General features: G+C 35.5%; 1 protein-coding gene across 3 annotated transcripts in view; it reads left to right on the top strand.

Annotated features, from left to right (window-relative positions):
- Positions 1–27044, top strand: part of FSTL5 (follistatin like 5) — a 317762-nt gene that overhangs the window by 184441 nt on the left and 106277 nt on the right. For all 3 annotated transcript variants that reach the window (XM_061475634.1, XM_061475650.1, XM_061475640.1), the window contains exon 6: positions 9232–9352. In XM_061475634.1, the coding sequence (XP_061331618.1) occupies positions 9232–9352 (121 nt within the window). The remainder of the gene's footprint in view (positions 1–9231; positions 9353–27044) is intronic.

Here is a 27044-nt window from a genome sequence, read left to right on the forward strand (position 1 = left end):
GTGGATAAAGAACTGGCTAGACATCTGCACACAGAGAGTTGTGGTCAATGGCTCAATGTCCAGCTGGAGACCAGTAACGAGTGGCGTCCCTCAGGATAGGTGTTGGGACCGGTTTTGTTCAATGTCTTTGTCGCTGACATGGACAGTGGGATTGAGTGCGCCCTCAGCAAGTTTGCCAGTGACACCAAGCTGTGTGGTTTGGTTGATAAGCTGGAGGGAAGGAATGTCATCCAGAGGGACCTTGACACAGTTGTGAGGTGGGCTGATGCCAACCTCATGAAGTTTAACCATGCCAAGTGCAAGGTCCTACATCTGGGTTGGAGCAATCCCAGGCCCAGCTACAGGTTGGGCAGAGAAGAGATTCAGAGCAGCCCTGCGGAGAAGGACTTGGGGGTGTTGGTGGATGAGAAACTTCACATGAGCTGGCAGTGTGCACTTGCAGCCCAGAAAGCCAACCGTATCCTGGGCTGCATCAAAAGGAGCGTGACCAGCAGGTCAAAGGAGGTGATCCTGCCCCTCTCCTCTGCTCTCGTGAGACCTCACCTGGAGTATTGTGTGCAGTTCTGGTGTCCTCAGCATCAAAAGGACGTGGAACTGTTGGAAGAAGTCCAGAGAAGGGCCACGAGGATGATCAGGGGACTGGAGCACCTCCTGTATGAAGACAGGCTGAGGAAGTTGGGGCTGTTCAGCCTGGAGAAGACAAGGCTATGTGGAGACCTCATAGCAGCCTTCCAGTCTCTGAAGGGGGCCTATAGTGATGCTGCAGTGGGACTCTTCATTAGGGACTGTAGTGATAGAACAAGGGGTAACGGGTTAAAACTTAAACAGGGGAAGTTTAGATTGGATATAAGAAGGAAATTCTTTCCTGTTAGGGTTGTGAGGCACTGGAATGGGTTGCCCAGGGAGGTTGTGAATGCTCCATCCCTGGCAGTGTTCAAGACCAGGTTGGACGAGGCCTTGGGTGATATGATTTAGCGTGAGGTGTCCCTGCCCACGGCAGGGGGGTTGGAACTAGATGATCTTAAGGTCCTTTCCAACCCTAACTATTCTATGATTCTATAATTTAAATGAATTTGTCCATCGTATTTGAAAAATCATGGCAGTCAAGAGAAGTTCCTGAAGACTGGAAAAAAGGAAATATAACCTCCATTTTCAAGAACGGGAAAAAGGATGACCTGGGGAGTTACAGACCAAGCAGTCTCACCTGTGTACCTGGCAAAATCTTGGAGCAGAGGAGCAGATTCTCCTGGAAGGCATGCTGAGGCACAGGAAAAACATCAAGGGGATTGGTCACAGTCAGCATGGCTTCACTAAGGGGAAATCATGGCTGGCCAATTTGGTGGCCTTCTATGATGGGACTACGGAACTGATGGACGGGTAGAGCAGTTGATATCATCTACCTGGACTTGTGCAAAGTGTTCGACACTGTCCAGCATGACATCCTTGTCTCTAAGTTGGAGAGACATCAATTTGATAGGTGGACCACTTCGTGGGTAAAGAACTGACTGGCTCTCTGCACACAAAGAGTTGTGGTCAATGGCTCAATGTCTGGCTGGAGACCAGTAACGAGTGGTGTCCCTCAGGGATCGGTGTTGGGACCGGTCTTGTTCAACATCTTCGTCGCTGACATGGACAGTGGGATTGAGTGTGCCCTCAGCAAGTTTGCTGATGACACCAAGCTGTGTGGTTCAGTTGATACGCTGGAGGGAAGGAATGCCATCCAGAGGGACCTTGATACTCTTGTGAGGTGGGCTGATGCCAACCTCATGAAGTTTAACCATGCCATGTGCAAGATCCTACACCTGGGTCGGAGCAGTGCCATGCTGTAAGAATACTTCATCTTGCTCAAAAAGGAAATACAATTTCCTTCTGTGTGTGAAGGTGAAATAATCTATACCCAGTTAGACTTACAGCCGCTATCCTATTTATTTCTCATACTAGTGAGCTAAGAAAACAAAATTTTATGAAAAGGGAAGGGAAATAGTCTGAAAGGAAGTTGAATATATTATTATAATAATAATAATATTAATTAGAGTAAATTTTCCTCTTCCATTCCTTCTTTTTTAATGATCTATTTTCTGGAGTCAAAGAAAGAATTTAGCTTTTTTACATATTAACTAATATCTGTGATTTCAAATACCTGCACACATTTCTGTTATTCACCAGGCTAACTTAGGACAAATGAAAATGTTACGTTTTATAACGTTTTTGTGACATTTTTATAAAACGTCATCCTTCTGCATTTTGTTCTAATATTTTCTTAGTGTTGTTTCATTCTACTTAGAAAAAAAAAGAAAAAAACACCCACAACAAAAAAATTAAGAAACAGCTAAATGAACTACTCTTAGAAAATGTACTAAGTTCATCATTTTTTCGAGGAGTGATCAGTGGAAGTTATGGGACCTACTGTAAGATAAATTTGCCATTTTCACGTATCAGTTTAATGTGCTTCAGTTACAGGTGTAATCAGAAATACAGATTGATCATGAAGTGTCATGAACCTTTGGATAGTGTTACATATCCATGTGTGTTCATAGGGAAATGCACAAGGTTGGGGATGTGTGTGTGTAGGTATCGATAACATCTTTATAAAACATCAGTTCAAAAGTTCTGATGTAAAAAGTACTAAATAAGAAACAATTTTGAAGTAGGAAATTAAGTACTGTTATTTTTATGGCTGTGTGTAGGTATGTGTCCTTACCTCTAAATCTCAGGAATATACCATACCTTAGAAGAATACACCCTCTGTAGATGACTGTCTGTAAATGGCTCAGCTACTATATATTATCTAAAAAAAAAAAAAGTAATCTGAATGAATTACAGATATAAATAATTTGTGTAATGCAACATTAATGGCTGCTAAATGTATAGGTAAGATTTCCACTTTTTATTCTTTAAGAAGTTATTTTTTCTCAGATTTGCCTCAATCAATGTCAGTTGGTATATTTGCTAACAAACTGTTCCTTGTTTGCGAATTGAGAACAGATGTATGTCTTTTTTTATGCCTCAGTTTGGCAAGAGTTATGGTGTCATCTTTTCCTTTAAAGATTAAGATTCCAAAACTTTATTCCTGTGTTGTGCCACTGAGATCTGAAGGAAAAAAAAAAAAACAGAAAGTCAATGCCAAAAACTGTCTGGTTTTATTTCTGTATTAATGATAATACTGGTGCGGTTTATGCCAGATGATAGTTTGTGGCACTTGTTTGCGAATCTGTAGTTGTAAATTGCATGTTTTCTGTCAGCACTGGTTTCTCAAACTCTGATCAAAATCACTGGCCTTTAACATTTTATCTTTATGACTTTTGATTTTGCATCTTATCAGTGGTATTGCTATGTGTTATTTGGAGGACATCAAACTGAGAGAAAGAGTAATATGTGTTGTGGTTTAATGCCTGCTGGCAACTAAGCACCACCCAGACCGTTGCTCACTTCCCCATGGTGAGATGGGGACAGAATCAGAAGAGTAAAAGTGCAGTAACTCATGGGTTGAAATAAAGACAGTTTAATAAAGCAAAAGCTGCACATGCAAGTAAAGCAAAAAAGGGAATTAATTCAGCACAGAAACCTATCTCCTATTTTTGCATTTTAAATCAAGTTTGATGTTTTGTACATGTGGCATAGGCAGAAGCATTTTTTGCCTGTTAAGCTATATTTCTGACTATTTCTGGATATTAATTTCTGACTATTAGGTATATCTTGTTATTTAGGTTTTATTATCTATTTTTAGTATCGCTAATCTCAGAGAAGCAGAGCAAGCACTATATTCAATTCTAGATTCAGAATAAAAATAAGAATCCTACCTGGAACTTTAAAATGGGGAGAAAGGGGGGAGATAATGTTTTAGGGGTTAGTAGTGGGAAGTAGTAGCTTACAAACAGTATGATCATAGAACTAAATCCTAGCTTGATCTGTGTTTACTGCCTTTGCTTTTATCAAGTAGAAGCACATCCCATTATTTTCCTGTGTAAAGGATAATTCAGTTACTCTGCTGGATTAGAATTATTTAGCTACTGGAATCTCATGTATCAAAAAAAAACTTCAATCTTGCAGCTATTAATCTTTCAGCTACTGGCTAGGAACAAAATCCATGCTTAAAGTTGAGAAGAAATGTTTGTAAACAAGAGGACCTTAGACACCTGATTGTGTGGGCACAGTCTGGGGGTTGGCTAATGCAAAATACAGAAGAAACAGTTGCTGAAGGTGGAGTTGTCTAGGATATCCCTTTCTCTAGCCAATGACCTCAAGGTTAGGCCAAGTAGTTATGATTCTTCAGTTACTTCTCTCTATCTCAATGATGCTTAAATTCTGTCTTATGAAACAGTGTCCTTTAAAACACACCAACAGACTGTAAAGGAAACTGGACCGCTAGGTCCAAGGGTAAATGATTTAACTGGGTTAAGGGAAGTTAAAGCAAGGAACAATTTACCAACCTTTATTATTACTTTTATTTTATAAATCACCAATTCTTTTTAATTTCCACAAAATATTACTGCTGTGGGAAATGGCGTAACAAAGTAATTGAAGTCAAAGAGCACAATTCTCACAACGTTTGGTGTTTGATGTACTCTACATCAAGCACTGAGTGATACTATTGTTACAAGATACTTGATTTTAGGAAAAATGAACACACTTTAACTGAACAACTATATTCTCTATAAAGTTTTTGCTTGTAGTTGTATTTCTGTAGCATTTTGTCTGGGGAAGTACATAAGGACCATCAATCACTGACAAAATTTTTGGTAAGGTGGACTAATAAAGGAAATGTGTTGTTTGTGATCTAGTTTCAAAACATCTGCAGACATTTCATTGTGGTTCTCAGAAATCAAATTGAAGTGAATGAAACAATCTATTCTGACGTGTAGTTTGTCAGTTTTAATCAGGTTACATTCCCAGTATCCTGGCGTAGTACTGACTAAATTCCTGAGTTGTTTTGAACTTAGCTAACAGTGTAATTTCATGGGAAAAATATGTGTGCTATATTGTTAAAAAAAACACCACAGTATTTTCCAAATGATAAAAATCTCTCCTCTGTGTTTAAAAGAGCATTTAAGTCTCAAGAGTAAATGTTGGTTTTTTTTTTTTTTAAAAGCCATATTTAATTAGAAAATTTAGATAAGTTTGTAAGTTTTCCATGCTTATGAGATTTCACAATGAGCCATAAAGAGAGAAGCAGTTTTGCTTTTGTCTTACCTTTTACATGTTTTGAAAGTAAATACTTCACTCTCTTCATGAAAATGTAAAGTACAATTTGTGAGCATAAATATTTGTGAACATTCTCTGGTACAGATTTTCAGCTCAGAAGTCTGAAATCAGATAATCCTGCATGTGATTTGTCTAGCACAATAGTAGAATTGTGCAGGTCATCTTAGTCTGTAGCTTTTATAGTAAGGATTTTGTTTCTAGCATGTGATTCTAAAAATGTTGCCTGTTTCTATCCTACTGCCCATATTAATTACTGTCTGCTTAGTTTAACCAAGGAGAACACAGACTGGGTTTAAAAAATTGGCTCAAGAATCTGTTTCCTTAAATTTTACTTTTCTGCCCTCCATCGACAGAGATTTATGCAGAGACTTAAGGCACATGGTTAGATCGTGTGTGATACACCCTCATGTAAACTGACTTGTGTATCATATATCATATAGAATGATATGTGTATCATTCTATTTATCCTACACTGTTAATTAAAAAAATGTAATGTCTTGCTTTTGGCTGAAGCAAAAAAGGTCTGCAAGTGACCTTTGGCAGTGATTTGAAAACATCAAAGAGAACCTGGGATTCAAGCTTAATTGTTTCTGTAGCTTTTCTTTTTTTGCTTTCAGAAGTGTTATCTAAAGTGTCTTCACCAGGTTTCCGCTTACTCTTATTGATTCTTTGTAACTCGAGAAGTTCCCTTCTAGTTTCTCAATATTAAATTTTAATATGTGCAAGTCAAACTGAATGTTGTGTTTCAGAATCAGTCCTACCATCAGAATCATCGCCTTCTTACTCCCAGTTATCTTGTTATACTTCAAAGTATAGAAGTATATAAGCTAGAGAATGATCCTAGGATTGTAAGACATCCTTTATCCACAGCAAATCCTTCCTCTCTTTCAGATAAAATGCTTTCCAGGGCTCATTTATCCTCATTAAGGTATGATCTAGGTTCTTATTTTTAGATGAATGGCCTTACATTTGGCTGTATGAAAATACGGGTCCTGTTCCTGAAAACATCCATCCATGTGATCCATTTCATTCCATATGCTGCCCTGTCATTTTACCTCGTTATTATTCACCTTAAGACCATATACCATCTGCCAATTTTCTTTTTTTTTTTTTTTTTAAATTATCACAAAGGATTAGTGTAGGACCCCAGATTTTCAAAATCCCCCTGGATTGTTTCAGCCTCTGATGATTCCTTACTGATGTCTATTTTTTCAGGTTTTTCAATTACTGACATCATTTATTTGTGCATGTATATGCAGTATTAATACCACATAGTACTACTTTTCTCTTGTAGTGATGTAGGGTGTGAAATTAAAAATACCTAAACAAGCTATTATTTTTAGCAAGCTGCTGTAGTAAATTAAATCCCTTGCCTAAGTAAAAGAAAATGAAAAATCGAAAAAAAGCAACAAACCCTGACTATTTGTTTTTGAATTCCACTGTTTCTTTTTCGAACCAATACTGACAGGTTTTCTTGCCCCATTTGAATATTTGTGCTGTGTCATGAGATGCCCCATGTTATGAACTTTCACTGATACGTGAAGATCTATTAAAATGTAATGTCAACAAGCAAGATATCTCCTCATCCAGTATATTAGGGAATCCTGTGAACAGCCAGTTTGATCCTGATGATTTTTAAAACATTTGATGTTAACATAAATCGTTAAATGACTTCTCTGATGGTTAATGGCTTGATAAGTAGTCAGCCTTGCCTATCCAGCACAAGACAATTCCTGTTGGGTAAAAATTAGAACAGCGATTTTAACAGCAAATCACAGATCATTAAGATTAATCATGATATGAAATAACTTCTGTACTTTCTAAAATCTGTCCTCACTGAAATTTTTGAGTGTTTATCAAAACTGAGTGAATTTTCCAGAGAACCCCGAAGTATATCACCAGCATAAAGATGTCTGTATATAAGCAAATATTGAATCTTGTATCTGTAATCAAAATTCCTTAATCAAAATTATTAGGAGAGTTCAAATCCACCACTCTGCTGCTATTAGGGATAGAGCAAATCCACAGGGAGTAGCAGGTATTAAACTGAGATCAGGTTCTAAATGTAGATGAAATAGGTTGAGATAAAAGAATGAAACCCAGTGACAAACACACAGTCAAGCTCAGTGGGCAGAGGACCATGTGAGGGGTCAAAACTTCTACAAGGTTTTCTTATTTAAAACAATAGCTGAAGATAAAATTTTTATGAAAATAATTTACTGAAGATGAAAAATAATTGCCAGGAGAGTACATTATACCATACGATCCATTGCATCATTCTTGAAAATATCTCAGTCATTCTGGCTAATCTTTTTTTAATTATCATTATTTTTATTTTAAATAAAAATTACCAATTATAAATCAAGGCATCAAAAGACAAATTTCAACTTAAAGGATTGAAGCTGAGAACACTAATATGCAATTAAAAATGTGGTACTGTAGTGTCAGGTGCTGATGGGCTTTAGCAAAGTTTTTATTGTGCCACCTTAGGTGTGAAGTATAATCCTTGTTTGTACAGCTGAAGCTAGTGGGAACAAGCGTATTTAACTATTTCAGACTACCTTTTATGAAAAGCAAAGGAACGATGCTTCTCACCCTAAATGTTCCTTTTTCATGAAACAGCTATGACTACAAGCACATTTCATGGCCTTGAAATCTCAAAGATTTCTTCTAGAGTGAGGTTTTCGGTACACGAGGTTGTATCTTTAGTGTTACTTGTAAAACTATGCTGGGCTTAGAGTTACTGATTCTTCCCAAGCTACATTTTTAGCCTTTATGTTTCAGCTGTAAGATGTACACAATTTCATTTTTTCTTAATTCAGTTTAATGTGAGTGTAATAAGCAGTCTTTTAAAATGTGGGAAATAACTAACGCTAATATTCAGCTAGGGTAATGTGTATCTTTACTTAATAATAGCTAAAGCTGATTTTGTGGTGATTTTTCTTATCTTTGTGAATGGCTTCCACACTTTCTAATGTACTAACAAGGTTATTTTTTTTTATAATGCTTTTATACTAATATATAGAAACTGCCTCTGGTAGGATAAAATGTTTGTGTCCTTTCCCTTTGCTCTAATGCGCCTTCTCTATTACTTGTTTAGATATTGTATATTTACATTAATAATATCTGAATACATTCCTTACTATAACTGTAGTTACGTTCATTTTTTTCTATACCTGGTACAAAACTTTAAACTGTGCAACATTACACCAAGGAGTTGCATTAGGTTTGGTTATTTCAGTTATGTGACAGTGATTTAAACACATACAGCATGTAAAAGAAGAATTCTGAATATTTGTGGTTACCAACACCTTCAGAATTCTTCGGATGAAATTGAGGGAGATGTCTATGACATATACAGACTTTACAGCAGAATGGTCTTCAAATTAAAGAACACTTCTCTGGGAGAAGTTAATTTGAGTTAAAAATCAAACAGCTATTAATTATGATCTATTTACAAAGTATATGCACCCCCATTGGGAAACAGGAGTCTTTTCAGGTCAGCTACTTATATAACAGGTCTTTGGGAAGCTAATAGGCTTGTCAAAAGCCTGTAAGAAGTTGATACAATTAGTAGGGTTGTAAGAGTTTAGTTATTTTTGAAAATGTCTGAATTTGGGGTTTATGGTGAATTATTATCTCAAGTGTATTCAAATGTTTCTTAATCACCATTCCTATACATGTAAAGTAAAATCAGCTTTAATGTTCAGTGTCTTTATAGTGCTTGTGTCTATCCCCATTATATATGCTCTCTATATATGTTATTTTTTTTTGTGTAATATGCTAAAAACTTTTGTGTAATATGCTGAAAACTTTTGCGTAGTCTCAGTAAGTCTATTCTGAAGGCATTAACTTTTAAAACTGTAATAAATAGTTACAAAGTAACTGGAAATCCCTTTACACAGTTGCAGTTCATTGCACCAGAGCAACCTTAAAGTGATCTATTAAATGATTATTAGAAACAATTAATTATACCAAAGAAGTCTTAAGAGCACAAATGTAATTTCATGGTTATGATTTTCTTGTCAGGTAATAAAACGGGATGAGCTTGGCAAGGATCTGTCTGACTGCTCTCTGTTTGATTTGCTGAAATATGATGATTATAACAGTGACAAGCGCCTAGCTCTTGAAGAATTCTATAGAGCTTTTCGTAAGTACAAAGATCAGCCTATTCTTCGTTCAGTTTTCTTTTCTTTCTGTTTTTTTTTTTTTCTGAAATGCTATTATTTTACATTTAAATCTTGGTACATCCTGATGCTGTATGTGAACAATGACACAATTTAACTGTCATGCTATAGAAGAGAACTTCTTAGCAGAAATCAGTGAGATCCATTAGCATCCAGATTTCTGAGGGATTTTTGATAATGGAGAATTCATAGATAATCTTTCTTATTGCTAACAGCCATTGGTAAGTCTGTGTTGCGCACAAGTGGGAAGTAGTGTGGTCTAGACATAATCAGTAGAACCAAATATCTAGAACACTTCCCCACACACTGTATTTATGAGAGCTGGTAAGACCATTTCTGACAAACCCAGCAACAAATGCACTACTTCTGTTATGTCTTCAGAGGACTCAGAGAGATACAGATTTGTGGTGTAATTTTGCCAGGTATTTGTTCTAAATGGCAAAGGTGGGGGGTGACAAATCTGTGCAGTACATATAAAGTGAAATAGGAACGTTGAAAATATTTATTCCAAACAGAATGAAATGATTTTTTCCCCAGAATCTTATTACGTATTTAGCAATTTAAATTTTTTACTTCAAAGTTATAATTATTAGGTTGTAATTCTGAAATTATCATATTGTACAGTATGGAAAAGATTTTTCACTGGCTTGGACAGTTCCAAACATGTAGTAGTATCTGCAGGGGATCATCTTCTAAAATATTATGATCTTATTTGTTATTTAAAGAACTTTAAAAGCCATAGCTATTATTTTATATAAGAAATGCTTGTAGAAGTTTTGACCCCTCACATGGTCCTCTGTACTTTGAGCTTGACAGCATGTTTGTCACTGGTTTTTCATTCTTTTATCTCAACCTTTTTTGTCTACATTTAGAACCTGACCTCAGTTTAATACCTGCTACTCCCTGTGGGTTAGCCTCTATTCCTAATAGCAGTGGAGTGATGGATTTGAGAACTGTTGAACTCTCCTCATTAAACTTTTTCTGCCTGACTGCTGGAGCAAGAGTTACTGACATTCACTCACTCTGAATGACAGTGGAGAAAATTTGGGCTTGCAATGCTGGAGAAATTGATCCTAATCAAATGCACTGCACAGAATTCAAAGGGTAGAGGTGTTTATTTGTTGTTTTCTTTTTTCTCGTTATTTCTGTAGCTATGAAGAGTATTTTAAAGTAGAAGAAAGGATGTAGAAGCACTTCTAATGCCTTGTTTGTTAAGACAGTCACATGAGCATAGAAATGTTAGGACTTGCTGGTAGAGGTAGAGGAGAGGCAAATACAAGTCACAGCACCACACTTTTTGTATGTTCCCCAAGGGTACTTTTTGAAGCCAGTTTGTACAAAATATACTTTTAAGACATATTAGAATTTAGTGAAGGTTAAACAGCTCTCATTTTCTAAATTGAATTGTTCATCACCATCCCCTACTCAGCACGGAATCATGTTGCACAGAAGACTCTTTAGAAAAAATAAAAAAGCTGGAAAATGAATGAGAGAAGGCATTAGGGATATTTGTTTCATCAGCCTGAGCATAAAAAGGGGGTAGCAATAGTCAGGCATACAGCTGGCATACACATTTCTAGCAGTGACTTCAAATGGTATTTAAAAACACTTGGATAAGGTTTTGAACACAGTTGGATGCGATTAAAAGCTATCTTTACTATGCTGTTGAAAAACCCATTCGCTTAAAGTGTTTTTTTAGGCAATTAAATTTTATTTAAATATGAATGCTTATCAGTGGGATTATTTTTTCAGTTCTGTTTCACTAGTATTTGCAGGTAGGAATCTTTTCATTGGCATACTTAATCAGAAATTTGTCATCTGAAGATTGTAAATTCAGAATCAAACATGACTACATTGTGCCTCCTTATGAAGGCTTCCCCACAAATTACAACAATTCTGTCTTTTCCTCTAGGGGTAGGAAAGAAAACCCACCTTAAGGGCAAAGTTTAATCATTACCTGTCTTAAAGATATTCACATGCACATAAATATATATCTATACATATATAAGTGTACATGCTTGCTTGAATTCTGTGAATTATTTTTGACAGTTTCATTTTATATGGCAACATTCAAAATAAACAGGACAACCAAATGTGATAACTCTATGCAGCAGATGAAAAATCCCTTTCTTACTTCAGAAGGTCAGATACTGAGGCAGTAACAAAGAAAGGTGCTTGAGAGGGTGCTCTCTGCCCTGGAGGTTTGTGCCAAGTTCCGGTTCACAAAATGTTTCAAGCTTACTGTCTTCTGTAGTGTTTCACATACCAGAAAGACTGATGAGTTTTTCTGGGTGTTGGCTGTTTTCAGTCGTACCATGAGGGCTATAGCATCCAGTACTAGATATCTGTCTACTAGATGCCGTAACAGTTTAACAAGTTCAATAGTGTATGCAGAGGGGACTGAAAAATAATTACTGTTAATATAAGTACAAAACCCAGAAAGTTTAGAGTTAGCTAGGCTTTGGGAGCCTGGCATTAAAGGAATCATCTGGTTCGGCCCTCTACTGCTTTGGCCATAGCATGTAAAATTCTATCTGAAAAGTGACCCAGCTTCATCTTAGTGTTCTATTTTCCTTCTTAGTTTCTCTTCCTCAGTCAGCCCCAAGCTAAAGGGTTTTCCATCAGCAGATGTTATCCTTGGACAGGGAAAAATATATTTAACTTTTTTTGAAAGGCTGGCTGAAAGCGTAAGATGATGGAGCCAAACAAAAGCTAGAAAGGGGCAGTACGGATTCATGACAGCTTTATCTTCTGTAAACTAAAATTCAGCCAATGTACTTCCTTTATTTTTCAAGGTTTTTCTTCTTTGTGTAATGTCTCCTATGCTATCAAGATAATTCCATGTTTGCTGTGGACGCTGTCTCAAATTTTTAGTCCTCTAGTGTTCTTTTCCAAAATAAAAAAATCTTATTCGTTTTCCTTCTTTAAAATGCCATCTGAAATGAAATTTCAAAGAAGCTATTTCAGGTGGGTTGCAAAACCTCAAGGTATACCGAAAGCAAGTTAATAGTTTTATCACTCAGCAGATGCAGATGTATATGTAGGCACTTTGTCATTGCAGTAGAAAGAATGATGTTGATTTAAATGTTCATGAGTAGAATTGATGGAATACAATGAGTACAAATATGAAGTTTATTGTAAATAATATAACTAAATGCTCTATGCAATAATTGATATACTATGTAAAATTAAGAAACCACCCTTTCAGAATAATACCTTATTGTTAGTATAGAACTATATTTGATGTTATTTTATGCTAAAAAAAGGGGTCATGGAAGACCCTCACACTCAGGACTTGAGTATAAAAGTTAATACTAGATTTACAAGAAATTGTCAGAAAGAGTTAGCTAGCCAAAATAAAATATGACCTAATTTTATAGCCCCTATTTCCATTAGTTTCAAGAACTGCTCGTGCTTTCAGGTACCACATAACACTGTTAAAAGGATCTAAGCTGTTACGCAGCTTTTATTCAGGATCATGTATATTATTACTGTATGCACTATTGCTTTATGTACTTAGAAGTATCTTCAGTCTTGAAATGCTGTTCCTGTCCAGATATCAGACTCAAATTTCAAGCACTCCTTATTGCTGAGGTATTTGCGTGAAGTAATATATAAACCTACAGTAACAGCAGCTATTACAGAAGTTTGTCTGGGCTGAAATTACAGAGATTGTCTTTGGGCTCAGCTTTTAGGAGGAAATGTGAGGCCAGTGCTTAATATGATTGTCATGTAGACAGGGAAACAGCAAGAAGTCCTCATAAACACAGGGCTCTTTATGATTGCATATATTTAGTTACTAGATTTTCTCAGTGCTCAAAAATTATTCCAAAACATCACTTCTTTCATTATGGTACCTTTACTTCTATTTTAATTTGTCAAATGCAGTTATTACATGTTCAAAAATCCTTTTTTTTTAATGTCTGTCTTTATTTCCAAAGCAAAATAAACCAGAATTTAACAAAAACAACAACAAAAAAAATCTAAATATACAATCTATACAAGTCATTGAAATAAATGAGACTTGCCATTGGCTTCTGTAAGTTACCCTCAAGTCCACAAAACCTAACTCAAAAAATACTTATTGATTTCATGCTTACAGAGACTTCAGTATGAGGTCTCAAGTATTGTATTTAATGTACAATCTGAGTCAGAGCTTTAGAACTATGATGAGTCTTCAATAGTAACACAGGTGAACAAATAGTAGAGGAAAGCTTTTCTGAGGGAGGAAGAGGTATTATTCTGTCTCCTGCTACTATTAATTCATTTTCAGCAACATCTTGTGTGTAATAACTTCTTCTAGAGGGTATTATATTTCAGCAGTAACCTCTGAAAATACCAGTTAGCATCATACTGAGTGGGAGTTATTTGAGATAGTGGAAATATTTTTCTGCTCAACCTAATCTATCTTTCAAATTCCTACCTGTGCTACGTGTATTTTCAATCTAGAGATTCTAAGCTGGAAAGGAATGCGGTCTCTTCTGTTGAGGATAGAGTTTTAAACTGATCATTTCAATCAAGTAAATATTTATGGTATTAAATACCATTTCATGTATTGAAGTAGTGTGCCTGAAACTTCTCACATGCCACTAAGTAATTAGTTTTGATGCCAAGTGATTTCCAAATTATGATAAGTGTGTTTATTAGGTGCTTCACCAATAATGCTGTGGGGGGGTTTAGTGGGGTTTGAGTCTTTTTGTTGATTTTTTTTGGGGGGTTTTGTTAGAAACATTTTAATTTTTTAATTAAAAAAGAAAAAGTCATTGAGTAAAATGGGCTCTTTAAAAAAAAAAAGAAGTCTTAAGTGTTGTTGTTTGACAATGTAAAAGGCACTGGAACAGGTTGCTGAAAGCAGTGGTAAATGCTCCAGCCCTGAAAGTGTTCAAGGCCAGGCTGGACAGAGCCTTGGGTGACATAGTCTAGGGTGAGGCATCCCTGTCAATGGCAGGGGGCTTGGAATTCAGTGATCTTAAGGTCCTTTCTGACCCAAACCATTCTGATTCTATGATTTTGCCTGGATCAATGTTGGTGATAACTGATTTTACCATTCTTTTCCTCGGAGCTTACTTTCAAAACATTTGATGAAACTTAAACAGCATTGTGTAGTTGAAGTTTGTTATTCTTTTAAAGTTTTGCCTGATTTTTGCTTTCTTGTTGGATAAACACAAAATGAAAGATTTTATCAAGGTACTGGGAGATCAGATACTGTATATGCTTGTCATGAAGATCATAGCCCTGCTGCTGTCTCTTCTAGGCCATAGAATGGTTGCACTGACTTGGTAATTTAAGAGCTGAGTAAGAAGTGTCAAAATGAACCAATCACATTTAAGTTTGAATAAGCTGTTCTTTTCTAAGGCCAGATATCTAGAAATGAAGTACTAATAAAACATGATTACATTGTGATGTGAAATAAATGAGTTGCACCTCTGTTGACTTAGAATTTGAACTTCTGCTAATGCCAGATGCCAAAGGGTTGTTTTTTTTCATGTCTTGCGGGGAATCAAGTAGCAAATTTGAGGCTGCATTAGATTTACATTAGAAGGTGAAACAGATATTTCAAAAGGTCTTTGGCTATCAGGAACTAATGAGGAAGTTAGGTTTTGTTTATGAAACTTGAGTTCTGCTGACCTCTAATCCCATCAGTGCATTCACCTGGGAGTACTGTAGGTTGCTAGAGGACACTGAAATACGGGATTGCAGAGGATGAAGATGAGATCCAAGCACCTTAGTTACAGTATCATTGTTTCAGACAAGAGGATTGGTAGAGATTGACTTGTGTAATATTTGTTGCTGGCTCAAATTGTCTGAGAATGAAGTCTTACATGCATTTCAATGGGCTTATTTCAATGCTATGGAGAATGGCACAGAATGCTGAGGGGAAAAAATAGATACCAAGCAAATTTTCATATGTAGTTATGGTTAGCAAAGTCCCTCAGTAATTGATCTGTTAGCTATTTCTCAGGAATCGGTTATGTGGCATGAGTTACAGTTTTGTTGCAACTATTTTGTTATGTTGCTGATTCTGAGAATATTTTTTGCCTTTGCAAAGCAGTGCACCTGTAAGATTAAGCTATGACTGATGTTCCAACATCCACAAACACCTTTCTCTAGATAGCTTAAAGAACACTTTAAGACAAATTTAAAATAATAATTCATAATCACAGTTTTGTTTATTAACAATTTTAAAGAAAGCACAATTTCTCCATAAAGGTGGGGGAGGAGGGAGAAAATACTATCAGAACATAAGAAGTAATGACTGTTCATTAAAGGAGACAATCACTAGCTAATCCACAAGCAAGAACATTAAGTATCTCTACTTCAAGGTAGAATTACTCTTCTGGAACTATAATGAATATTAATAGGCTCATAAAATATTATTTAGTATGAAAGCCTCAGTAACCACTGCATTACTTGTTTCCTTTGCAGCCATAGAATTATCTCTTTATCCGGATTTCATTCTTAAAATTGGTTACCAATTTCAACTTCCAGAGTAACAGGCTACAAATGCTGTTAACCAGCAATAAGTATTCATTTAAGCATAATTTCTAAAGTCATTTTCAATATAATCATTATATTAAATTTCAATGCAAGTTTCCTTTCCCTTAACAAGAACTGAAATCATATTTAGTATTTGACTTCCTCAGGAAACAGCATAGAGAAATCCTTTTTCTATTAAAAAATCCAGAGTGTATTAGTATGGTGCTTAAATTCCAACTGGCAACTAAGAACCACGCAGCTACATGCTCACTTCTCCTGCTCCCCAGTGGTAAGGGGAGGAGAATTGGCAAAAAACAAAAGATAAAACCCATGGGTTGAGATACAAACAGTTTAATAAAGTAAAATATATTAAGAATAAAAAAAAATAGGAAATAGGAACAAAACAAGCTAAACCTTGAACAAATAGGGGAAAAAAAGAAAAAAAAGAAAAAAATACAATACACAATTGTGCATACAATACAAACTGCAAATACAAAAAATGCAGACACAAAAAATGCACAATGCAAAAATGCACAATATAATTTCTCACCACCTGCTGACTAATACCCAGCCTGACCTGAGCAGCAATCGGTCCCTTCCAGGTAATTCCCCCCAGTTTCTATATCGGGGATGAAGTGCTGTGGTATGGAACACCTGTTTGGCTAGTTTGGGTCATGTGTCCTGTCTCTGCTTCCTCCTGGCTTCTTGTGCCCCTCCTCACTGGCAGAGCATGAGAGGCTGAGAAGTCCCTGATCAGGGTACGTGCTACTTAGCAACAATTAAAAAAAAAAGGAAAGAAAAGGTGGTTCTAATTCATTGCCCTGTCATCAAAAGGGGAGCGTTTGGTCACTGAGATAATTTAAGTACTTCACATGAAGACTGAATAAGATGCCTTTTCTATCCAAGAATCAATTTATTTCTCTGAAGGGTGTTTTGACCTGTTACTTTATGCTTCATACAAGATTGAGCTTACTGATGTGTTCTTGAATATCAAGCACTAATGTTACTAAGTAATTCTATATTAAAAATTGCTTAGTTGTTTTTTTAAATTACTAGTAATTTTTTATTAAAAATTTAGAACATGCTGTTTCATCTTTATACCTCAGGCTGCTGTGAAGTCAAAAGGAACAAGCTTTCGCAAAAGTCTGTCAGATATTTTATTTGGACTTTTTGGTAACTCATCTACTCTTGTTTGCTTCTTTGGTTTTGTTCTTGCATCTGGTTAAATAAAAACAGAAAAATTATTACAGTCGGAAGAAGTTTGTAAAGGTGGTTAGTAATTACCAAGACACCTGGATTTCCTAAGCATATTTGACATTTACACTATAAAAAGAGAATCTGGAGCCATAGTTTTGCACCTAGATTATATGAAGATACTTTGAAAATGCTGTAAATGGGGTCAAGGGGATAAAAAAATAATAATTCTAATTTTGCAGAGCTTGTGAGCTTTTCTGTAGGCCTTAGTGTTACAGAAAACTGTATTACGGGATATTGGGAAAGTTTTTGGATTGAATGTCCTCACATATCCATTACATACAATAAAGAAAAATTGGCTCAAAAAAGTGTGCATTCAAAGAAATATATTGGAGAAGAAACCCTTTTCATTCACTCCATTGTTCTTAGTGATGAACGCAGTCTGGCAAAGTATTTCAGGAAATTTCATTACTAACTTCATTTCCAAAACATAATAGCACAATTTCTAGCATTACTGTAGTATTCCTCCATAATGAGGAATACTCATTAATCAAATTCCTTTGAGTTTGGGTTTTTTTTTATCAGTTCAATATTTTGCTTCCAGAACGTGTTCTGTTGTCTTGTATGTGTTTTAAGTTTACATCTGTCCTAGCACATCCATACATGCCATTTTACAATAAGTCTGTAGTAATTGCCGTGATCTTCATAGGTAGTAAGTTGCTTTCACTGTGTTCAGATAGTTGGATCATTTTCCTGTCTGTCATCTATTTATTGTATATTCTTCCTTAGTTTTATTTAGTTAGTTTTTTAACTGAAATTATTTCCTGTTTAGTTTCCTCTTAGTTAATGCTTTCAGGCCTTGGTTTTGTCTTTCCTTCCTTATTCCCAAGTCAACAAGGATTAAATACAAAAGTTTTGCTCATATGCTCCTGACCCATATTCTAAATTATGCCTTGGAATAAAAAGGAGAAATTCTGAGCAGCCATGGGATTTTTTTAATCTTTTTTTACCCTATATTTGACATCTTTTTTGTAGTTTGCTCATAAAATATAGTAAGGGAGAAAAATTAAAAAGGCAGTGATTTGTAAGGGGCTTGGTGATGTGTCCTTTTGGAAAGGAGAAATGTGTATCTATCCTACTGACTTGTGTTTCCTGAACTAATTTGAGCTACATGGAGGAGAGGCCTGCTTCTAAATCAAAATCATCTCTTTAGTAAGTTTTCAGAACTCATCTCAATCTAAATATCTAAAGCTACAAATTTTGGAAAGGGCAGGACAATTGCAATATTCCATAAAATATATGAAGGTGTTTTTAAGAGGCAGAATATTGTTCTCAAGCACATCTAATGATATTATTAGTCTTGTTTGCAACGGTTACTAGTACAGATAAGACCAATCTTTTTAGTGCATGAACAATATGCTTTGATAAAAGGATTCCATCGTGACAAGTTGTTACTCCTGACTAGCTGATAACATCATTTTCTGAAGTCATATATTGAATGAAAGAAAATGTAATTTACATGTTGTTATTTTAAGTTTTGGCAAGTAGGATCAATTTAATCCTGTAGTTATAGAAGTTTTATGTTTGAAGATATGCATGAAAAGGTCTTTTTTTTAATAAATCTTATTTCAGTAAGTCTTGATCTCTTGTCATCAAGCATTTGCCTGGTGAATATACCACTGATCTCTCAAGTGTTTATAAGTAGTTTCCCATATGCTGTCACTGCTAAAAATATTTGGATATGTATACAGTTGAGAGTGTTGAACCCCAGAATTTAAGCTGCTACAACTCTATACAAATATTGACAACTGTATGGTTAGGGAGGAAAATACATGAAATATTCCAGTCTGTCAAAGCTGTTTTCATGGTCTCAGATAACGGTATTCTAAATTCTGATACATCCTCATCGCTCCTGGCTTTCTAACTGCTCAAAACCAAACATCTCATAACTTCATAAAATAATTACTTATATATTCATTAGGGAGATACATGCAAACTGACTTCAGTAGGAACATTGATGTATGTGAGAGTTGCATCTGTTTGGTGAAATTGTATATCATGCTAACTCCACTTCCACTGATCACTGGAGCCCTTATTTAGTAGGATGACTGTTTTATATACAACCTAAAACCATGTGAACAGTTATCCAGATGTATTTTATATGCTTTTATATGCTGGATTTTAAAGAAACACTCACACAAAACTCCGTTCTTCCCCCCACCCTAGCTGACTCAAACAGACTTAACATTTCCTACTAAAAGAAATAAGGAAACAGACTAAAAAAATATCCCTGTGATTGTGGTATTTACAGAATTAAATTGTCATTAGATTCTTATGCCAGTTTTCTAAACAGATCATGCTCTCAGAGAATCAAATCTTATGTTAAGTAGGTTAGCAAGTGATTTATATGGAAATGCAATTTTGGCCATAGTAAAGAGAAGGTGCCATAGAAAGGCTGAGCTATATGTAGTGCAGTATTGTGTCAAAACATGTTTAAAAAAAGATGCAAAACAGTGAAAACCTAGAGGAGAGGAAAACCGCATAAGCTTTCTCAATGTAATTATTTAGCATAGGAACTGGGAAACTTGATTGCCTGAGGTAGTAGGGATCCAAACAATTCATCTGGTTGCCACTTTGCCATGAATAAAAAATTAGAGAATATGTCATTCTTTAAAAAACTTGCTTTAGATTATGATTATAATTCTTCCCACCCTAGACATATGGGAGAGATGTATTTGTTTGAGGGAATAGTTATAGTGGTTTAAAACTTGCTGAACACTCTACTTAAGAAGTAGAACATTCTATTTAGGAAATAGTTGACGCTAAACAAAGATTAATGTTTTGTTTGTGCTTATGAAGTGCTGAGTTAATGTCTACTTTGAGTAACAACACATACATACTAACAACTTCTCTAGGGTAGAACAAAGATACATTTAGTTCAGTATCTTTGCTCTGAGATTGCTTAGGGAAGATTGTAAAAGAAGAAAAAGCATGCAAGATCCTTCCAATATATTTTCTCTTCTCTAGTGAATTTTGTCTCAGAGACTGCTTGTCTTTAACAGGTCTTGATGGATGCTTCACTCATAAATTTGATAGCTTTTTGGACCCATGTGCAATTGGCATCTACAACATTCTGTTTCATTTAATGACTTACGAATAAAAAAAAAAAGTATTTTTTGTTTTTCTTCATTGCACATACCTTCTGTTTAGTTTATTCTTGTATAATAAGAAGCCATGAACATTTGCTCCATATTCTTAGTCTCCAAGACACTTTTTGTTTTTTTCTAAGCTCCTGACTTATCTTTATAGTCATCTTTTTTCCATTCTGAAAAATAGCTGCTTGTATTTCATTCATTTAGTAGCGGCTTGTATAGAAACCCCCCCACATCTTTGATCATTCTTGTGGCATTTCTCTGTTATTTTTCAAGTTTCACTGCAAGTTTTTTTACAGAGGGAGGGGCAAAAAGCAGTCATGTTGCTCATGCAACATAGATTTATAGTATCATAGTAATACTTTTCTGTTTGGGTACTGGTCTTTGCATAATAATTTTGTTGTCATATTCTCAGGACTGAGTAGATGTTTTGGTAAAACAGCAAATTATACTTTCGAGGTCTCATACCAAAGCAATAATAAGTTATTCAGAGCCCATCACTGTATAAAAAAGGTTGGGCACTTTTTTTTTACCTTCATGCAGTACTTTCAATACTGAATTAAATATATTGAATTTCACATGCCAGTATTGTAAGGAAGGTCTTTAAGCAAATCAGCTTTTACATTTGCTACCTAAACCACCTAATTAGTTATCTAAAAATTCTGTCTCAAAAAATGTTATCACTTCTTTTTCTTACCCTTTCTCCTGGGTAGTGCTAGACAATGTGTGTTCCAGTGGCGATTCACGTGGAACTGCACTGATGGTTTTGTTTGTAAGAGACCTGCAAACAGACTCCTTCAATGAAGAAGTGAACGAAGATAGCTTCCCAGCCCATGACAAGATCTGATGCACGTTGTTTGTGAAAGGATAGATCAGAAGATACTGCGAGTAGGACTGTAGTATGCAGGACCAAAGTGCTAAGAACAATAGCTTAATCCAGTCTGTTCTTAGTTTGTTCTTTAACCTTTATGATGATTTTCTTAGATTCATAGCCCATGGTCTGCTTTGATCTTGGGGAAGTATACCAGGTATGCAAACCCAAGAAAGGCATACACAGAGGAGTCCTTGTTTTCAGAATGTGCCACGATGCTCAACACAAAATCGCTGTCCTGTGCACAGACATCTACTTTTAAGAGGAGTAAAACTCTATTCAGTAAACATCAAAAGTTAGAAGCTTTTGTACAGTCAGGTATCAGAGCCTATCTTGAATTCTAGTTTCTTTCTTTTCCCCTCTAAATATAAATAGTCACATAAGCCAGTTGATTGATTTTTCAAAATCCCCTTCATCCTAAAACTGCTCATGTCTGTGCTTATTTCTGCGTTAAAGATTTCTGTGAGGAGCTGCTTCATAACTAGTCTTCAGATTGCAGTGAATTGTTGAATAACAGTCATGTGGCCCTTCTTTTTGTGTGGAAATATAGTAGGTCTGCTATGCTTCAGGCTTGCTAGCTACATTTGCAGTTCAGGTAATTTAATCCTGAATTACTATTTTAGAATATTGTCCTGGTCATTTTCCTGACAGAACTGGACAAAGAGATAGTTTTTACAAAGTTGGGTTATTATAAAACTCAGGATAAGTCCAGAGATCTTAAATGTTTAGAAATTCTGTTACCATCCTGGGAAAGAAGCTTTGAAATTTGAAAGTGAAATGAAACTGTGCAGTAAATATAATTGGTAAATTATTATATTTATAGACTGAAATCTTCATGCATAAAACTGTGAGTTACCAGGGCTGTCAACTCTCCTTTTAAAATTCCCATTTCATTATTGATTAGTTCCAGAAATACTTCATAGATTGAACTGCTGCATTTTAAATGTTTCATTTGAAGTAACTGCAAGTATGCAGTATTGATGTTCAGCATCTGTTTTTGCAATAAACTGAAGAAGCATTAAATTTGGATCTATACTAGTGAAATTACTAAAAATATTTATGCTAACTCTTACCATTTAAGTAAAATTTTTTTCTTGAACTAGTAATGTGCAAACACAATAAACATATAGGAATTGATTTTTGCATTAATTCCTTTCTTTGTTTAGACAAATTCAACAGCGTGTTCTACAATAAATAAGGTCAAAATCAATTATCACTATTACTTTAGTGAATTAGCACTTCCATGTTATCAGGATAGGAAAGCTATATTTAACACCTAACTTCATTCGCTGTGAAATTTGTTTTCAGGAGGAAAACAGAAAACATTTTAAGAAGTAATGGACTAGTATGCCTTTTTAATTATGTATTACTGCTTATGCACATTACTGCTTACACTTACCCAAATGCTGTTTTTATTAATTTATTTTTCGGTATGTAATTTTCAATATGTACTACAAGCATAGCTCATTGCAAAATTTGGTTCTGTGCCTATTTTTGAATAATATAGTGTTACGATTTAAATTTGTTCTTCATCATGACTGAATTACAAACAGGTGGTCTAGGTTTGTAGATGTTTGGTGTGAGTTTTAACTGTTCAGTTGTTAAGCTAAAAAAATGAATAAGGAAGCATTCTTTGATGAAAATTACCTTAAGATACTTTGGAAAATACCAGACTCGTACAATGATACAATTTGTGTCTTTGAACAAAGTTTTTGAAGGCTACTGGAAGTAAGTTATTTGGTAACAGTTGAGGCACTATGTCCTCTATTTTCCAATGATTTAATAGATCCTGTAGAAATAAGGAGCTGCAAAAATTCATTGCATCTTGAACAATATATCAGTTGAAACACTGACTATTTATGATATAGGCTGCAAGGCTGATTAAAATAAACTGAGTTAGCTTTAAACTAACTATTTTAGATGAAAGTATAGTTTTGTACAGTACAACATGTAGTTTGCATGCTCTAAGGCAGCAATCTGCAGCAGGAATGCATCTCCTTCCAACTAAACAAGATATTTTGGGTGGCTTTATACTTTACAGTGAACCCATTATGATAGTCTGACTACTAGTTTTTTGGAGATCTTGTGTTACTCAGGTGAGATTGCCATTAATTTCAGTTGATTTCATCTATAGTAGCTAGAAGTTAGATGAACAATAGCATGGGTGGCAATAGTTTCTGATGAGACAAAGCACACAGGAATGCAGTTTAGTACAGTGAGGGAGGAAGAAATTTGCTAAGCAAAAAGATGCCAAAGAGCCTATAATTAGGAAACACTCCCTCAGAAACTAAAACTGCAAGCCATAATCCTTGGTCTTTTCTGTTGGTTGCCACCAAATAATTGTGCGGTGCACTGAAGGAATAGTGAATGATGTCTGTAGAAAGATGAGACACTATGACAGCTCTCGGGTATACCATTTCTTAGATCAATTTAGACTTTTGTACTCTCTAAAGATCTAAATCCATGTAAGCTGGGCTTTCAGAAGTTCTAGATGGTAAGATTTTTATTACCATCAGCCTTTTAATATAATTTATAATTAGTCTTTTAAGATAATAAAAGAAGATTGTATCAACTTTACTTGACTTTTTGTTACTGCCCTATGAAGCAAATTTTAATTATATGTTTGCACATATGCCTTGGTATTCCTGTCTTATGATAAAAAGAATGGAGAATAAATCAGAGGTATAGTGTAAAACTAGCTTTTGTTTGTTAAGATCTCCCTCTTTTATTATTGAAGCTGAAAGGTGTTTGGTGAACAAGGCAATAATTACAATAAGTACAAAGAGGAAACTAATGGTAAACAAATGTGATTTTAAGTGGCGAAATGGCCTTTGCTTTTGAATCAAAGCTTCTAACTACCCTACTGAATCAGACTAATAAATAGTTCGTTCAATTTAGCTGAATTGTTTAACTGTACATGATTGCATATTCCTCACATTCAGGATATGAATTGTGAGACAAAGATATATTTGCAGAGGATCTGAGTACTCTTAGATGGAGCTAAAGTTAACTGAAGCTGTACTTTGAACAAATAAAATGGTATCCAGATAAAGAACAGTATCAGGTTGCAAACCTAGGCCTCTTAAACACTTTGGACAGTTTATTTTGCTGCCCCTTCAGAAGTCTTAGTGAAATCTTGAGCGATACTGTTAAGAACTTTCCAGAAATCCAGCTAGATTGCATGAACTGGATCACCTTTTGCCCTTTGCACACCCCCCCCCCACACTTCCACTGGTAATTAGAATTGTCACAGACTCCTTCACAGCTGGGATCACTGAGTTGTAGAACATGTCAGAGGGGAATTTTGGTAGGCATTTGACCAAACTCTGTTAATCATTTTCAACACATGGTCTACCTGGATCCTTGTCTGCAAAGCTGATTTCTAGTCAGCTGCATCCCTGTATTGTTACATGGGCTTATGCTGTCCCAACTGCAAGACTTTTGTCTTCGTAGAATTTCACAGTTTGTCAGCCTGCTTATAAAGTTCTCTCTGAAGTGCAGTATTCCAGAAATATACTTCCTGATCCTGTGAATGCGGTGCCAACTGCAGAACTTCTGCTGGTGCGTTTTGTCCAAGTCACCGTGAAGATGCTAGACCATGTCAGCCCAGTATTGAAACCACTTGCGGCAAGCTGACCCTTAGTCTCTCAAATGCTGACCACTGCTTTTTGAACCTGAAGGTGCGGTAAGTTACAGGCCACTTAATTCTGAGTATACCTCCCTGTCTGGGGCCCAGCAGTGTTTTTTCATTAAAAGGAGTTCAGCTTTTAACCCTATTATCATTTAGCTAGAACTGTATTTACCACATGAATTTCAGTTATGTCCTATTCATAAAGAATATAAGGACAAAGTTATGACTGAGAGGTTTGTGAAAAATTAAGAAAATAAAATTTATCAGTAGTTTACACTCACTAATCAGCAGCTTTCACAAAACCTGGAAATCTGCAGAGTTCTGCGAACCAAATGCTGTTGAAAGTATCCAAGGTAGAAATTGAATATTGTCTGTTAGGCAAAGTTGTCTTTAATGTCAGGTCTTCGCTCCTTCTCTTTTCTTGTTTTCCTCATCCATCCTGGAATTAGATCAAAAGTGACACATATTAGAGAGAGACAAATTGATTTTAAAGTGCCTCAATTTGGGGAACAATTTTAATCAAAATTTCACTGCTGATATAGTTTCTGGAGAACGTATGGTCTCTTGTCTGCCAGATGAGTGACAGGGAAACTAGGGAAAGGTCTCCCTCCCAGAAAGATAAGGGCTGAGAAAACTGATGCAAATGGTGACCTGCTGTGAAGTTGGAAGAAAGAGAACTTCAAGGGCATATACAAGCTAGGGTGAATTTCTTAGCAGACAGCAAACGCTAATTTATGATGGGAGTTGGGTAGTAAGTGAAACAAAATCTGTATTTTGATGTAGGCAGCCCAGGAAAGTGAGTGTGCTTGGCTTTAGGAAAGAAAAGAAATTGATACTTGGACTGATTCTGCATCGACCTTGCAATCTGTAATATGTAATATATTGTGGAGTGGGCAAAATAACATGGTTTATATGGAAAATCTCATGAAAGGCTTTCTGTATTTGTGTTGGTCAAGAGAGGTTTATAAATCAGCCTGGTCCTGTTTCAGCCTAGACAATCCTTTCTCTTTATTTCATTTATTTTTTTATAGTGAAGTTGCTCATGAATGGATTTTCTGTTTGTATATGTGTTTGTAGACAGACATGTCTCAAAACTTCATCTTCTGACTTTGTGCTTATGTCATTGGAATAAATTAGTGGTTATCATAGTAACTACAGTTATTTGCTTCTGACGGCACTTGTTTGATCTCTTTAATCTTTGAAGGTCTCAATTTTGTGGATTTCAACCATAGTATTCAAAATAAGTTCCTTAGATATGAATAACTTAGAGGAGAAGTGCTTGATTTTAATTTAAGGCTCATAATTGTTATAAAATCCTAGACATTTGAGACATCAAGCTTTTTCTTCTTCTTCTTCTTTAAGAAAAAAGTAATTGTGTGGGTTTCATGGTGGGGGCAGTTTGTGGGATATTTTTTTTGTTCAGGTGTTGTTTTGGGGGGTTCTTGGCTTTTTGGTTTTTTTTTTTTGTTGTTGTTGTTTGGGTTTTTTTTGTGGGTTTTGTTGTGGTTTACTTTTTTCCCTCTCCTTTAACATCATATTATTGTACAATCGTAATGATAGATCTTTATTTTCTTTCTTCCACGTGGGAAACTACCTCTTCCATTCCAAGTTAAGGAATTCCTCAGATTAAGTCAGCAGAATTGTTGAGTTGCTCAGCTAACAGGCCAGCTAATTCTCCTGTGCTTGTCAGTTAATTTACCCTTTTGAATCATTATTTTAGTGTCACTACCATAAACTGTCTTTGGTTTAGGCAGTACTGTATTGATGAGTGATAAGATAGAATTCAGGGGAATTACCTGAATTACCTATATATGCTTGCCCAGTATTTTCTTCCCTGAGCATTTGCCATTGGCTGTTACCAGTTACAGGATATTTCTGACCATGTGTATTTTTTTTATGTGTTTAGGGTGATGATCTGGTTTCAGCTGGGATAATTTTTTTTTTTAGTAGCTGGTACAGTGCTGTGTTTTGGATTCTCAAGAAAAGTGTAATCTGGAATAGGGGGAAGTGAGACTAAGTTTACTTTTCTAAAAACTTTTGAATACTTGGTTTTAAATTTCAAATCTATATCTGCAATATGCATTGGCTTGTTCTATGCATGACTAAGAAGACTGAGAAGTGTAAAACTGCACAGTCTTGGATGGGATGTTGGAAAAGCTTGTATTTAAGCTATGGAAGTGTTCCAGAGATGTCAGGACTTGACATTGAATACGTCTGAATGCTGTTCCAGGTCTTGGCAAAAACAAACTATACAGAAAGATCAGAGAAGAGTGATTTAAAGAGAGACTTCTAGATTCTTCAGTTTCTAGATTCTTCAGTTTCTAGAAGTC

This window comes from Pezoporus flaviventris, unplaced genomic scaffold (assembly GCF_033815535.1).
Source record: "Pezoporus flaviventris isolate CSIRO_AGI_PZ_B2104156 unplaced genomic scaffold, CSIRO_AGI_Pfla_v1 ptg000002l, whole genome shotgun sequence".
In the NCBI taxonomy this organism is placed as follows: Eukaryota; Metazoa; Chordata; class Aves; order Psittaciformes; family Psittacidae; genus Pezoporus; species Pezoporus flaviventris.